This window comes from Cyanistes caeruleus, chromosome 11 (genome assembly GCF_971803275.1).
Source record: "Cyanistes caeruleus chromosome 11, bCyaCae1.hap1.1, whole genome shotgun sequence".
Taxonomy (NCBI): domain Eukaryota; kingdom Metazoa; phylum Chordata; class Aves; order Passeriformes; family Paridae; genus Cyanistes; species Cyanistes caeruleus.
In genome coordinates this window covers 1,505,947-1,520,266 of record NC_141711.1, presented here as the reverse complement: position 1 = coordinate 1,520,266, position 14,320 = coordinate 1,505,947, and the positions used below count along the sequence as shown (strand labels likewise).

At 49.3% G+C, this 14,320-nt stretch overlaps 1 protein-coding gene across 24 annotated transcripts in view; it reads left to right on the top strand.

Annotated features, from left to right (window-relative positions):
• The window catches only part of ITPR1 (inositol 1,4,5-trisphosphate receptor type 1), a 159,353-nt gene that overhangs the window by 81,181 nt on the left and 63,852 nt on the right, over nucleotides 1–14,320 (top strand). For 11 of the 24 annotated variants that reach the window (XM_086846201.1, XM_086846198.1, XM_086846206.1 and 8 more), the window contains 6 exons: nucleotides 1,986–2,012; nucleotides 2,849–2,969; nucleotides 4,037–4,221; nucleotides 4,423–4,571; nucleotides 5,416–5,527; nucleotides 8,958–8,984. In XM_086846201.1, the coding sequence (XP_086702327.1) occupies nucleotides 1,986–2,012; nucleotides 2,849–2,969; nucleotides 4,037–4,221; nucleotides 4,423–4,571; nucleotides 5,416–5,527; nucleotides 8,958–8,984 (621 nt within the window). The remainder of the gene's footprint in view (nucleotides 1–1,985; nucleotides 2,013–2,848; nucleotides 2,970–4,036; nucleotides 4,222–4,422; nucleotides 4,572–5,415; nucleotides 5,528–8,957; nucleotides 8,985–14,320) is intronic. The other 13 variants (XM_086846213.1, XM_086846207.1, XM_086846204.1 and 10 more) reach the window with 3 other exon arrangements.

The following is a 14,320-nucleotide window of genomic DNA, read 5'->3' as shown; positions in this document are numbered from 1 at the left end:
AAACAAACATGGGAGCAGTGGTGGTGTAACTGGGGGGCAAATAGGTCGCTGTTCTCGGTGGCCAGACTGGTCTTTTTGCTGCAGAAATAGAAAAATATGTAGGTCACAGTCCAAATGTTCTCCTAGAAAAGCTCAAGTGTCACATTAATTCATTGGTGGATTCAACTCTGTGCTGCCACCGAGGTCTTTTGTAGAGAGTTCTTGTGTGTCATTGAATCCCAGAGTGGTTTGTGTTGGATGGGACCTTAAAGCCCATCTCATCCAACCCCCTGCCACAGGTATGACTGAGGGAGCAAGGGTGATTAAGGACAGGATTTCTATTTTACAGGAAGATTCTAATTTCCCTTTAAAAAGAAAAAAAAAAAAAAGATTCAGAAGAAAAACCCAGAAGCTCTCACGTGTCTTACTGAGTAGATTTTTGCCTTGTCCAAAAGGCAATGGGGAAATTGAAGGAAATTGAATTTCCACATTGGGGAAATGTGAAGAAGGAGCTTGGAACACCTGAGAAGGGGAGAAGGCAGAGATTTGTACAGCAGAGCAGCAGTGTCAGGATGTTGCCCTAATATTTATATTTGCTCAGAGATAACACTGTTCTTTCATAAATAACTTTCTGGGAGGGTGTGGGTGGAGTGCTCAGGTCTCTGGCAGGAGGTTCAGGGGGGCAGATGCAGTCTGGTAGTGCCAAAGGCAGATGTTTGCAGTGCAATCTCCAGGTCTCAGAGCTCATCCAGTCCTACCCCTGCCACGTCTCTGACCTCACCTGAGCCTGAGCAGTGCAGCAGCTGATTTGCTTCTCAGGTGACTTCAGTTGCTGTTGCCCATTACCTTCTGTGCTCATCAGAGTGAGAAATGGAGACAGTGGCCTTGTCCCCAGGCTCTGCCCTTCCCTCTGTGCCATGCACCTGAGCTGCCCTGCTCTCAGTTGTCATCTCTGAGATGCAGCATTTGAATACACATCTTGCCATCCTATTTTAGCCATCTGTTAATGTTATATCAGCAGTTTTTCTTTAGTTTCTCAATCTCCCCCTCTGTCTAGCAGGATGAAGTCACTTGGTTCACCTCTTTTCCCATCTCAGTTGATAGATCTGCCTTGTCCTAGATTCATCTTTCCTCTACATCTCCAAGTTAAAAGCAGTTTCTCTCCCTTTTCCTGCCTGCCAATACTCTTGTCTGTACCAGGGATTCTCCCCCCTGAGGAGCACAGCCTGTTGTCCCACCTGCCTGGTGTCCACCCCTGCTCCAGGTGGGATTTCCTCCCCCCTGAGGTGCTGCAGGTGGGCTGATCTCTGTAGGTGAGGGATGTGGCCACTCTGGGTTCAGTCCCTCCCTGCCCTTCCTGCTGCACCTCCTCATCCCTCCCAGCCTTCTCTTGCCTCCTGCTCCTTCATGTCAGGGCTCGTTTGACTGAAATTCTTCCTGCCCTGACTCAGCCTCGTTAGTTCAGGGAACACCTTGTCCATCCATCATGTGGTTCAAACCATAGAAAATTAGGAGAACACAAATCTCTTGGCAAAGGACAGCTGCCCACAGCTTCTCTTTAACAAACATTGTTCAGCCTGTTTGCCTCCAAAGGCTCCTGCTGCCCAAGGTTTCCCTTCCCAAGTACAGCTGGAGACACGAGGGACATGGGGTAAATCTCCTATTTGATTTACTGACCTTATTTAAGCAAATGAAACATCTTAAAGGCTTTTTTAGACCAAAAAAATCTTTAGATGTGAGCTGAAAGGAGTATGTGGGTGGTTTAAATCCAAACATTCAGGTATTTTCAGGGCCCTGGGTGAATGCTGCTGTTGGCCATGGTTTCTGGTGTTTGGCTTATTTCCAGAAAGGGTAATGGGTATTTGCCTCCTAGCAATTTTGGGGGCTTGAATGTTGGTTCTACTCTTGTACATTTTGTAATGGTGTTTCATTTAATTGACGTAATAGATTTAATTAGCTAATAGATTTGGCTTTTTACTCTAACTCCGCTTTTTTCTTGCAAACAGGCTTTACTGTTGGCCAGAATAAATGAGGTATTTTTTCCCTGGTGTTCCTAAGTCCTGTGGTGGTTGCACTGTGGTGGAGTTCCTTTAGCTGATAGAAGCATTCCGTGGCTAATGGGCACGGGGACACGGGGTGCTCCCTCTCAGACTGAAATATTTAAAATGCTCTTTCCTCTACAGGTTAAATGTGTTGTTCTACTAAGTAATCACCAAAACCAAATGGAGTTTTGGTCACTATTGTTGGGCAGCTGCAAAGGTGAAGGAACAGAGCTCATGGGCTTGGGTGTGTTGGAGCAGCTCACCTGTCTGTAGTGAAGGTGAAATTCAGGGGTGGAAACCACACCTTGATTTTGGCTGATCCACAGCAGCTGCAGTTTGCCACTAAGCACTGCCTGTGTTCCACATAACACACAGCTGGTTTCTTGGTGAATTGGAGACCAGCTAATAATGCTTGGAACGATGAGTCTCCAGCTCTGGAGCTGTGCTGTCACATAGCCAAGTCCCATTTACCTGTGGCCTCTTGAGTCAGCTGCTGGTCAACACTAAAAGGGGAATCGGTGTGCCAGGGTTGCTGATAGCTCTGATAAAACAGATGAAGGTGACTGCTCATTTCCTTTGCTTAGTCAGGCCTCAATTACTGGGGCTTTCTGCTGCAGAAGCTCCCGTTTCATGTTTCCCTTGCAGCGTTGGTTCCCACCCTTCCCATCCAGTTGCTGATCCCGTGGTAGATACCCTGCAGCCACAGGGAGTTGCCCAACTAGTGCTGCAGACCAGTTAGAAGGGACTGGAGAGTGCCAGCTGGGCTGGGATCAGTGGAGCCCAGCTCTGGGGGACGGGGCTGTGACTGTGCTGTGCTTGCCTTGCAGACTCGGCAGCCCGTGTTTGTGCAGCTGCTGCAGGGGGTGTTCAGGGTGTACCACTGCACCTGGCTCATGCCCAGCCAGAAGGCCTCTGTGGAGAGCTGTATCCGTGTGCTCTCTGATGTAGGTAAGGAGCAGAGCCGCCTGCTGTGGCTGGCCAGGGCCACGGGGCCAGCGTGGTTTGTGTCCTGCAGGTGCCACCTGGGCCTGTCTCAGTCCAGGCTTGTGCTGCCAGGTCCTCGTGGTTGAGCACTGGTGCTGTCACTGTCACCTGAAGCGTGTTCTCTGTCCAACCTCCACACTCCCTGCAGTCCTGTTGATCTGCAGCAGGGAGATGTTTTCATGGAATCACGGATGTTGGGAAAGCCCTTCAGGATAATCCAGTCCCAGCTGTGCCCAATCCCACCCTGTCGCCAGCCCAGAGCCCTCAGTGCCACCTCCAGCCCTTCCCTGGACACCTCCAGGGATGGACACTCAAACCTCCCTGGGCAGTTCCAAGGCCTGAGCTCCCTTTCCATGGAGAAATTCCTCCTGATGTCCAACCTGAGCCTCCCCTGGTACAGCTGGGAGTGCCAGTCCTGCCCTTAAATTTGTTCCACTTTCAGTGGAGCCCACAGGAGTAGCTTGTACTGGATATGGGGTCAAGTTCTGCTGCTGTGTGTCCACGTGTGCCAGCACGAGTTGTTGGGGGTGTGTGTTTAGGGATGGATTCCTACTCCCACACCTCAAACAACAGTAACAGCTCTGAGGTGTGGAAGCTCCTATCATAATCCTGCCCAGGCCTGACCCTGCCTGGGGACTGAGAACTGCCCTGTTTAAAATGCACTCAGAGTCATGGAGTGGTTAAGGTTGGAAAAGATCTCCTAAGGTTGTCAAGTCCAGCTGTCAGCCCAGCAGCACCACTGTGGTCACCAATAAAACATGAACTCAAGTGCCATGTACAAATATTTTTTTGACCACCTCCCTGGGCAGCCCTTTCTAATGCTTTACAACCCTTTCTGTGGTAAAAAAAATTAATTCCTAATGTTCTAATTTCCCAATGTCTAATTGAAACCTTCCCTGGTGCAACTTGAGGCTGTTTCCTCTCAGCCTGGGAAGGAGGGTTTGTAGAAGGAATTGCACAGGCCTTTGTCCTGTTGTTGAGTTGTTTCATGGGCTCAAGGTCTCAGTTCCCACTGATTCTGCTTGTTGCAGCCAAAAGCCGAGCGATTGCGATTCCTGTGGACCTGGACAGCCAGGTGAACAACCTGTTCCTGAAGTCCCACAGCATCGTGCAGAAGACAGCCATGAACTGGCGCATGACCGCGAGGAACGCCGCCCGCAGGGACTCGGTGCTCGCCGCCTCCAGGGACTACAGGAACATCATCGAGAGGCTGCAGGTGACTGCACAGCTCCCCTTCCTCCTGGAGGGGCACAGCAAGACTCCAAATCTCACCTGACCAAACCCTGAAGTCTTTTAATTTGTCCAGGCAGGACAGACCTAATTGTCCTGTCCCTCATCCACCATTAGTGGAATTAACTGACCTGTGCACGTGCGTGTCGTTAATGTTTGCTCAGAGCTGGCTGTGGTTGTTTCCTAGGACATAGTGTCAGCCTTGGAGGATCGCCTGCGCCCTCTGGTCCAGGCAGAGCTCTCAGTGCTGGTGGATGTGCTCCACAGGCCTGAGCTGCTCTTCCCAGAGAACACAGATGCCAGGAGGAAATGTGAAAGCGGAGGTTTCATTTGCAAGTAAGTTGTAAGTTAGAAGTCTGGCTTGTTTCACTTTTTCCCAACCTTCCCGTACCCTGTGGAATGGAACCCTCTTGTCCAGCTTGGTAAATACTTGATATCCTCTGAAATACCTGTAAAAATCAGTATTCTGTGATATGGTCAAGGCAATTTGTCCTTGGAGAGGAAAAAAGCTGCTTGTGTAAACAGGGAAAGACTGTTAATATATTCTCTCAGCTAATGCTTAAAAATATCTGTTTGCTGCAGGATGCAAATGTCCTGAGCAGTTGTACAAATGAGTTAAATATTCAGCTGATCCAGTTATTGATACCTGCCTTCACCCCAGGAATGTTTGTGAGGTGCTGGGTGAATACATTGGGATCAGTTGTTGTCATGGGCATCAGCACAGCTAGAGGGAAGGAAAGGGGAAGGTTACAAGGTCACTTAGAGAGCAATTCAGAGCAGCTCCAGCTTCTGTCACCTCCTGGAGGGGTGGGCTCTATGGAGAGGTTGTGGAAGCTGGGCACTGAGTTAGTCCCAAGTACTGGGGTGGGATGGATTTGGGATTGCACCCTCCATGGCTCCCAGTCTGTTTTTTTAACCAAGTGGAATAGATTTCTTACTGTTACCTGCTTGTTCTGGAGAGCCAGCAGGTCCTGGATCCCACTGCTCCCTTGCTGCCTGCAGCCAGAGGGATTTTGGGCTCTTTTCCTGCCCAGGGGCTGCAGGTTCCTCCACAGCTTCCCTGGTAGCTGTCAGGTAGTTGTGTAACAGTATGATGATAAACCAGCATAAACCAGTTGAGATAGCTCATATATCTTACCCTGTTTTTGGAATATTTGTGCTGATTGATGGCTTTTTTCAGGTTAATTAAGCACACAAAACAGCTGCTGGAGGAGAATGAGGAGAAACTGTGTATTAAGGTATTACAGACGCTCAGGGAAATGATGACCAAAGATAGAGGCTATGGAGAAAAGGTAAGGTGCAGTCCATCATTCTGTTAAATACTGTCTTTATTCAGGAAAGGAAAATAAAATTCCTGCTTTTTCAAGCTGTTCTGTATGTGTAAGCACTTCTAGGCTGGAGCAGGGACAAAACATTTTTAGGCAACTAACACCTTTCAAATCATATTTGAAGTTAAGCTTGTTTCTGTTGCTTTTCTTCTTGAGGCTGGCAAGTTTAAGTCTAATCCTTCCAGTTGCTGGCATTTTAAAACACCAGTTTTGTTACCTTTTTCTGAAGGCCATAACCTCTTTACCTGCTTCCTGGGTCTAGGTGACTCTTCAGCTCATGCAGCCTTGTAACAAGAAGGTGTTTGTAGTTAACTTGAATTTGTGTACAACTGAGTAATCTTGTTGTGATTTATAGATGGAAACTCTCTGTACACCCACCCATGTTTCTTCTTTCCCTTTCCTACAACTGTTGACTGGTTGAGAGGAACATTTTTCTGTAGGTACAGACCTGTTCTTTATTTCCATCAGGGGAGTGTGTATGCATCCATATGTTTGTGTTTCTGGAAGTGGTTACAGGCAGCTGAGACTGGGATTTGGAGATTCTCCTGGAATTCTGATCAGCTGAGGTTCTTCCCCTGCCACCCAGTGGGTAGAGAGGAACACACCCTGCAGTGAAGGTGTTGGGGAGCAGCTGGCAGTGGGGACTGGGGGAAGCTGGGATGTGGAAGGGCTCTCTCTGCCACTGCAGAGGCCGTGCCCAGGAGCAGGTGGTGTCTCAGTCCAGTTCTCCCCCCCAGATGGGTTTGGAGCTGTTGCCTCCTGCTCAATTCACAGCAAAAAGGGCAAAAGCTTCAGAGGTCAGAGTTTCATAACAGCAGGGATCGTTTGTAGCAGCTGCCAGGGAGGGAGATGCTCTGCAGGCAGAGGAACCTGGAGCATCCTGGCCAGCTGGGAATGTCAGCAGGAGGCAGGAGCAGGATGTGGTGCCCTGGGCTCTGGGGAGGGAGCAGTGGCAGCCTGACACACATGGGTGTGCACGTGTAGGCTGCTCCCAGCACACCCAGGGCAGTGCCAGGGAGGAGGAGACTCCCAGGAAAATGCCCAAAGGGTAGGGATGGCCCGGGCTGTGCTCCTGCCCTGCCAGGAACGCTCTTCCCACGTGCTGCCAGGTGCCAGCCCCAGCTGCTGCTCTGCTCCTGCTGGGCGCTGTCCCGTTGTGCAGTGGTTTTGAGTAAGTTCACTGGCTTGAGGGAATTAATTCCCTGTCCAGCTGCAGGAAAGCAGCACATCCCTGTGGGATGAGGGGGAGCAGGCTCTCTGGGGAGGGGCAGAGCTGCAGGTGTCAGCTTGGAGCACATTGTCCTGCTCTGCTCAAGCAGCTGGATCCTGTGCTGGGACATCACCTTCTGTCCTCCCCTCAAGGTCCCTTCTCTGAGATATCCCAGCTGGAAGGGGCTGCCTGTGGCCTGCAGAAGTCAGGCCTGGGAAAGGAGTGGGATTGGTGATCCTCAAATGGGTGCTGGTATTTCCTGATGTTCAGCACAGGGGTGTAGCAGACTCTGTGTGACCATAGATCACTTCTCTAGCAGATCAGTGTATCCTGTCCTGTTAAAACAGCCAGGAGCCACTGGCCAAGGTCACCTGAAGTAATAAAAGCCATGTGTGGTGCATATTGTACAGACTATACACCAGTGAAACCCAAATCAGAGCTTAGAGAGTTTTCCTTAAGTGTCATCTGCCACTGAGAGATTTTCCAGAATGGAAATTAATTTCTAGGAGTTTCTTAGACTTTATTCAGCTAACTTGGATGAAGCAGTATTTCTAGAAGCTGCAGTTAACATACCTTGCACCATTCAGACTACGGAGAACCCCACAAGATGCTAAAAAATCTTCAAAGTGTGGCAGAAGCATTAATTTCTGAAGCAGTAGCTCAGTTACATAAGGAGTCAGGATATGCCTGCCTGCGATTTCCGAGTCGGAAGAAGCAGCTGATTGCTCACAGATAGACTGTGAGTAGTAGTAGAACAGCTTTTACTGTCTGGCTGTGAGCAGTGAAGTCGGATTTATTCTCCCTTGTGACTCAGAGAACTGTATTTAGGCACCACCTAAAAGGCAGCACCTTTTGTTTTTAAAATCATCTTGTAGTGTAATAAAAAAAATAAAAATAAATAAAAAATTTAAAAAAAAAAAAAAAAAAAAAAAAAAGAGGAAAACCCCCTTATATTGTAAAACCCTATTGTAAATCCTGGAGTCCCTGTGTAGAAGTGAGTTTCACTCACCCTTGTGAGCAGCTTATTGAACTCACAAGCACAGAACCATGAGGGCCTTGCAGATAAGCCAGTTCCACCCCTGCCACAGGCAGGGTCACCTTCTGTAGCCCAAGGTGCTCCAACCTGACCTTGAACCCTTCCAGGGATGGGGCAGCCACAGCTTCTCTCTCTGGGCCACCTGTGCCAGGGCCTCCCCACCTTCACAGGAATAATTCCTCCCTGCCATCCCCTCAAATCCTTCTCTGTCAGTGCAGAGCTGCCCTGCCCTGTCCTGTCCCTCTGCCAGGGCTCTCAGCTGTCCCTCCGCACCCGTGTCCAGCCCCAGAGCTCCGGGCAGGTTCTGGCAGTGCCTGTGGTTCTGCTGCAGCACCACGTGGAGCTCGCTGGGACACTCTGAGCTCTGTAAGGATGGGGCTCCTGCTCTGCTGGTCCCAGCCCCTGGGCCAGCTCGCCCTCCTGGCCCGTGTCCCCAGGGAAGGTGGCCAGGGTAGGAGGACACGGGGCGTGCTCCTGTCACCCAGGGCCTCGCTCCCACAGCTGGGGCTCCTCAGCAGCGAGCAAAGCCCTTGGGGAGAGCACAGATGTACAGAAGCCTGTGGGAAGGCTCAAATTTTTACATATTGCCGAAGACTCCTCGCTTGGCACGCGCTCAGGATGGCTCAGTGACGGGGAGCATACTGTGGAGTATTTAATAGGCACAAAACTGCTCTACATTGACAGTGTAGGCTAGACCCAAGTTTTTCACTGTGCTGAAACATGTCATTCATGCCCGTCTCTGCGGGTGCCTACCAGCTGACTCTCCTCAGCAGTGCAGGACTGGCCTTGGAAAGCTCCATTTTCCCCCCACAGTGGAAGCGCAGCCCCTGCTGCTCCCAGCTCGTGACACTCCCGTGCCCAAGGGTGAAGTCCTTGGCTCTGGGTCAGGCAGCCCACGTGGTTTATCCCTGGCACAGCAACAAAGGCAGGGTACATCCTGCCTCCCAAGCTGCCTGGCACAGCATTCCCAGCAGTGTCTGTTCCCTGACCCGCCACTGGCAGATGTTCCTCATGCCCACTGCAAAAATAATGTTGGATTGCAGCATTAAAGTGTTAAATGATTTGTAAGATCCTTACATGAAATTTATGTTTCATTTCTCTTACTAATCCTTGCTTTCAATTCTTCCCCTTCTTTCTTTTCCCGGCAGATTACCATTGAATTGGATAATGCTGAGGTTTTAATTTTATTTCTTCTCTCCAGTGTTGTTTCTATGGTGTTTGTTTTACCAGTAGCCCTGTGATCTGTCCTGTCTCTGCAGCACTGAGCGTTCTGATTTGTGTGCCTGTGTCAGTGAATTAGTGGAGTTTTCAGTCTGCTGTGTGTCTATCCTGGGAGTAGTTGCCATAACTAAAAATGACATAAATTCCATATGTCATTACTTGGAATATTAATCCAAACGGGGTTATCACTTTTGGTAGTCTGCAATCAGCTGGTGCCGAGGTAGATCCCGTGAAGTTCAGGATCAAATCTGGAGGATGAGCTGCTCTAAGCAGTCAGCATTTAGCACTTGGCCACCGTTCCTGTGTCATATGGGAAAGGCTTATTTCCTTTTATTTTCAAAGCTAACTAGTGAGGTTTAATGGTGTCCCTGCAGGAGGTGGGTGCAGGTGGGACTGGGGAGAGGGGCAGGTCCTTGTGCAGATTGTGCTGCTGCTTTTCCCAGAAAGGTACAGTCCTGCACTCTTGAGAAGATTTCAGTGCCCTCGCTGAGCCTCGCTCGGGTCTGGGTGTGAAGCCACGTCAGGCAGTGGGATGGGTGGTGTGTAACCCTGAGGAACCAGGGCCTTGGGAAGCTATTTCTGGGTGAGGAGCCTTCTTTGAGGGAAAACTTGGAGTTTAACCCAAGTGGAGCTTTCCAAGGACTCTGAGGAGCCGTGTCTGGTCGGGGCAGCAGCGCAGGGCGGAGGGAGCTGAGCTGCCTCTGCTGTGCAACTTCCTCATCAGCTCAAAAAAACCCTGGTGTGGGCGTGGAATTTGCATAAATGTATAATACTGAGAAAGTGATTGACTGGCACCTTATTTTACTAAAATACCACGGAAAAAAAGAAATATTTTCCTCTCAGTGCTTTGTTTCCTGTGTTCTCTCCCAAGCCAGCCTTTTATTTGGAACAAAGCTCAACCGCTTAAAATGTCTAAAGCATTTCTGACCTTTATTTAGTGGAGTAGGCAGTGAAATCTACAGAAAGCAATTTATGGTGTGACTTGTTAATTTTGATGTTAATCACCTGAATTCACTGGACAAACTTCATTCTGAGAGTGAAATATTTGGGGACCTTGCCTGGTGAAATGAATTTGAAGGTTTGAAATCCATTTGAAAATGGATTGTCACTAAAGTAGACAAATGCTGTGCTTATCACCCAGGGTTGGCCTGGAGGGTGTTTTCTCTTCTGGAGGGCTTTTAGGGCTAGAGCTGAAGGTCCCTTCCCTAAGAAATGAGTTTCCCATCACTAGTTTCAGCCCAGAGTCTGATTTTGACCTGAAACAAAAGTTTCTTGTTGCACAAGTTCATTTACTGCCCTGCCATCACCTCTGAGCTGGGCAGGGATGAGGTCTCAGGTGTGTCTCCAAGCTTCGCACTCATTTCTGGCATTACAGAGGTGCTCTGCTCTCTGTTTCTCTGAGTTTTTTTGGTTAATAAACCCAGTTTTTTCCCCTCTTACCTGGGGCATGCACACCAGCAGCCTGCTCTGGTTTGCAGAAGTTAACCTGTAGCACAGAGACGTTTCCATCAGGCCAGGTCCTTGGATGATGTGCTGCTGCAGCTTCCCAGAATAGCACGTGTGTATATGTGTAATTTCAGCTTGGAGAAACTTCAGAGAGAAAGTTGAATTGTTTAATTGCAAATTAAGTCATAATGTGAAACTCTTTCCCCTTTGGTTTCTGGCTGTGATGTGCTGTCTTTGCCTGCAGTAAATCAGCCAGAGCGTGCAGAGCAATTTAGGATTTGGTCTGGAGGCTGCAGAGAAGGAATTTTATTGCTCCTTAATGAAGCAAGTGCATGGAAGGAGCAGGTGTGTGTATAACCATCAGCACTGAGCACTGCCTGCATAAGGAAAGGGATTTAGATGGAGCTGGCACTATTGGCAAGTCTCAGAAATCCTGGGGTTTTCTGTTTTCCTTTTGTTTATTTATTTATTTTTATTTATTTCCTGTCAGCCCTGGAAACTGTAAATATTTAGGGCAAAGAATACAAAAATCTCCATTATTAGTAAAATTATTAACTTGCTGTTCTGTCAAAACTATGCACAATTTAATTGTTTTGATCAGCTGAAATGTTCCTTACTCCCTCAGGGGAAACTCCCCTGAAGTAACTGTTGATGGCATAATTTCATAGTGGCTTTTTATGCAGGCTGAGTTATCTTAGTTGTGTCCTGCAAGATAATCCCAGTGAGCAGTGGGTCCAGGAAAGGAAGGAGACTAAAAATGCCAGGAGATCCATGTGTTTGTTAGTGATAGACAGACCCTCTTTAATGTTTTTGTGAGTGAAGAAGGGAGAATCCTTTGGAATAACACTGGAATTCACCCAGTGGTAGGAAATCCCCCGAGTGTGGGGCTGACAACCTGGACAATTTTGGGTGAGCTGGGAGGCTTTGGGTGCTGGAGAAGTGGAGTGGAAGGGAACAGCAGAGCTGGTGCTGTTGTCCTAACTCACTTTTGTTGTTGAGGGTTTATCTGTGATTCCCTTTGCGTTGGAAAGGAGGGACGGGGAGGAACTGCAGTTTTCCAAGGAGAAGTGCTGCAGTGTTGATAGAAAACCCAAAGCATGGTGGGATGGTGTCCCACCAGACAGGCACCGTGGTTGTGTTGGTTCTCTCCTGCTCCTGGGGAGTTGTGAGCTCAGAGCTTGGCTTTGAGCCGTGCTGGGGCTGCTCTTGGGCTCTCCTGGAGCCGAAGAGCTCGGCAGGGTGGGTTTGACACTGGCTCTGTGCAGGTGTCTCGGCTGCTAAAGCCAGAACCACAAGGCAGGGCATTGTCCTTGAAAGCCCTTGGGCTGAGGCTCTGCTGGTGGCCTCCTCCCCGGGCTGGAGCTGCTCTGGCCCTGCTCTGACCCAGCCTGTGCTGCTGTCTGAGGGAAGCGCTTCGGGGCCAAGGTGAATTCTTCCCGAGTGCCACCAAGTGTGAATCTTCACACAACAGCGAGAACTAAACCCTGCTTTGTAATTAGACACAACAGCTTAATTTGCTGCTAATTCAATCCTCAACCCACTGAGAGGTGCAGGCGTGATACAAATGCAGATTTCCTGCACCGTGGGCTCCCTGTGCTCCAGCCCGGCTCCCTCACAGCCGGGCCCTGGGAGCGTTGCTGTCCATCCTCCCCGGCCAGGGCTGGCGTCAGGGGACACCATGGCCCAGTTTCCACCTGCAGTGCGAGTCCTGGCTACTAAAACACCCGTCCTGGAGAAAGCATGAATGTTTTATGGCCTGCCAGGCAGGGCCCCGTTGGTGCTGACCTGCAGGTGGCACGCTCAGGATGCCGATCGCGCTGTGAGATGGCCTACTTTGCTTGCTTTTTTTTTTTTTTTTTATATATTCCTTTTCCCCCTCCCAGCCACATTGCAGTGAGCTGTTCCGCTGGGCACCTGCCAACATTCAGGCAGCAGTTACATAAGAAGAGCTTTTTTTCCTGGAATTTAGGCCTGCTGCTGATGTGTGACCTTCAGCAGTAATTGCCAATAAAGGCGGTGGGGATGTTTACAGGCACCGGGGCTGGCCCGCAGCCCGTGCCGGTAGCGGCCGAGCCCAGGGCTGTGCTGCTGCTTCCCCAGCCTCATCCCACACCCCTGCAGCTCTCCTTCCACTTCCAGGGTGAAATAGGGGTGCTCTGCTTTCCCCCTGCCTCATCCCACACCCCTGCAGCTCTCTTTCCACTTCCAGGGTGAAATAGGGGTGTTCTGCTTTCCCCCTGCCTCATCCCACACCCCTGCAGCTCTGTTTCCACTTCCAGGGTGAAATAGGGATGCCCTGCTTCTTCCCCCAACCCTCAGGGCTGGGGTACGGACCAGCAACCACCCAACCAAATCCAGCACAGTTCCCTTGCAGTTACTCAGTTATTTTTTAAGGTTGTGCTGGTGTTTTATCTATTTTTTCAGTAGTGGCACTTCTTTATGCAGCTGATATATCTGTAGGCAGCTCTGTCCAGTAAAATGCACTTGCAGACCCACTCAGTGGAGTTAAGGTTTGGGGTTTTTTCACCTCTTTGTGTTAGGTGAAAAGGGAACTGAAAATCCTTGTTCAAAGGGGTTGCCTGAATTAACCTTCTCACTGCTCTTTATCTACAATAAACTAAAATTCCAATGGCTAACATGCAAAATATGTGCTGTTTTATGCATTTTTGATTGGAGTTAGGAAATGTATTAACCTCTTCAGAGCTGGAAAGCTGCACTTGGGAATTATTTTCCTTGTAGAGAGCTTACTCTGCAGTCATTTCTCTTGTGTATTTTGCACTTAGACAGTGCTTCACTTGTTATGTCTCGAGCAGAGGAAATGCAGGCACTCATAAATTTTTGTGGGCTGCCTTATATTTTTTTTTCCCCTTGAGAAATCCTGCAATCTTTAGACTGGGCTTTTTTTCTCTTTTTTTTTAACACGGACTGGAATTGGTGAGCTCCTTGGAAAAGGAAACTGGAACATTTCTTACAGTTACTTGTCACCAAAAAAATACTAGTTATACCATCTTACCGGTTAATTAAAAGTGCTGCTGTAAAATGTGTTGTGAAGGTAGCTCTTGTTGTATTCAGTAGAAGTCCTGCAAGATCGAGGATTTCAAGAGGAGGAAGTGGTTGCACTCCCACTGAAGGGGAAAGACTGAGGTCTGCAGCTCCTGGAATGTCCCAGCCCAAATTCAAACATTATTTCTCCGCTGAAAACTCCGGAAAACAAGGGAAGGCATTCCCCTAGGCAGATCTTGGTGACCTTTGAGTGCAGGCAGGGGCAGCCCTCGTGCCAGATTTGCCACCTCCTCGCCTGGCAGCGCACAGAGTCCCTGCACATTGGCTGAGATGAGGATGTTCAGCCGTGTCCCTGCCCTGGGCTGGCCCTGGGGGGCTGCCCCTGCCCCCCAAATCCCACCTGCCTTCTTGGGGGACCTGTGCCAGGACAAGGTGCTGCCCCACATCTTCTGCTGCTGCCTGGTTTGGTCTGAGATCCTCCATCCCCAAAAATGCAACGTCTGTGCAGGGGGAAATGTAACGTGGGAAGTTTGTCAAAGCAGTTCAGTGCTCCTGGGTCCCAGTTATTCCCCCCTGCCCTGAAACTTCTCCATAACAAGTCAAATCCCTGTTTGACAAACACCTACAGATCATCTGCAGGGGCTAGAAATTTCCTATCCAAATTTCTCCTCAGCTCCACAAGGTAACAGTGTTGGCTTTACAAAGGGGACTTGGCAAGGAAGCTGCACAGAGTTTTGTGGTATTTTTAAAGAGTTATGAAGGACAGCAACATAATTTGTGCTCCATTCTGTTGCCATGAATCAGACAAGGTGATGCTTTTGCTGTGTGCCTTTCAAGGGAG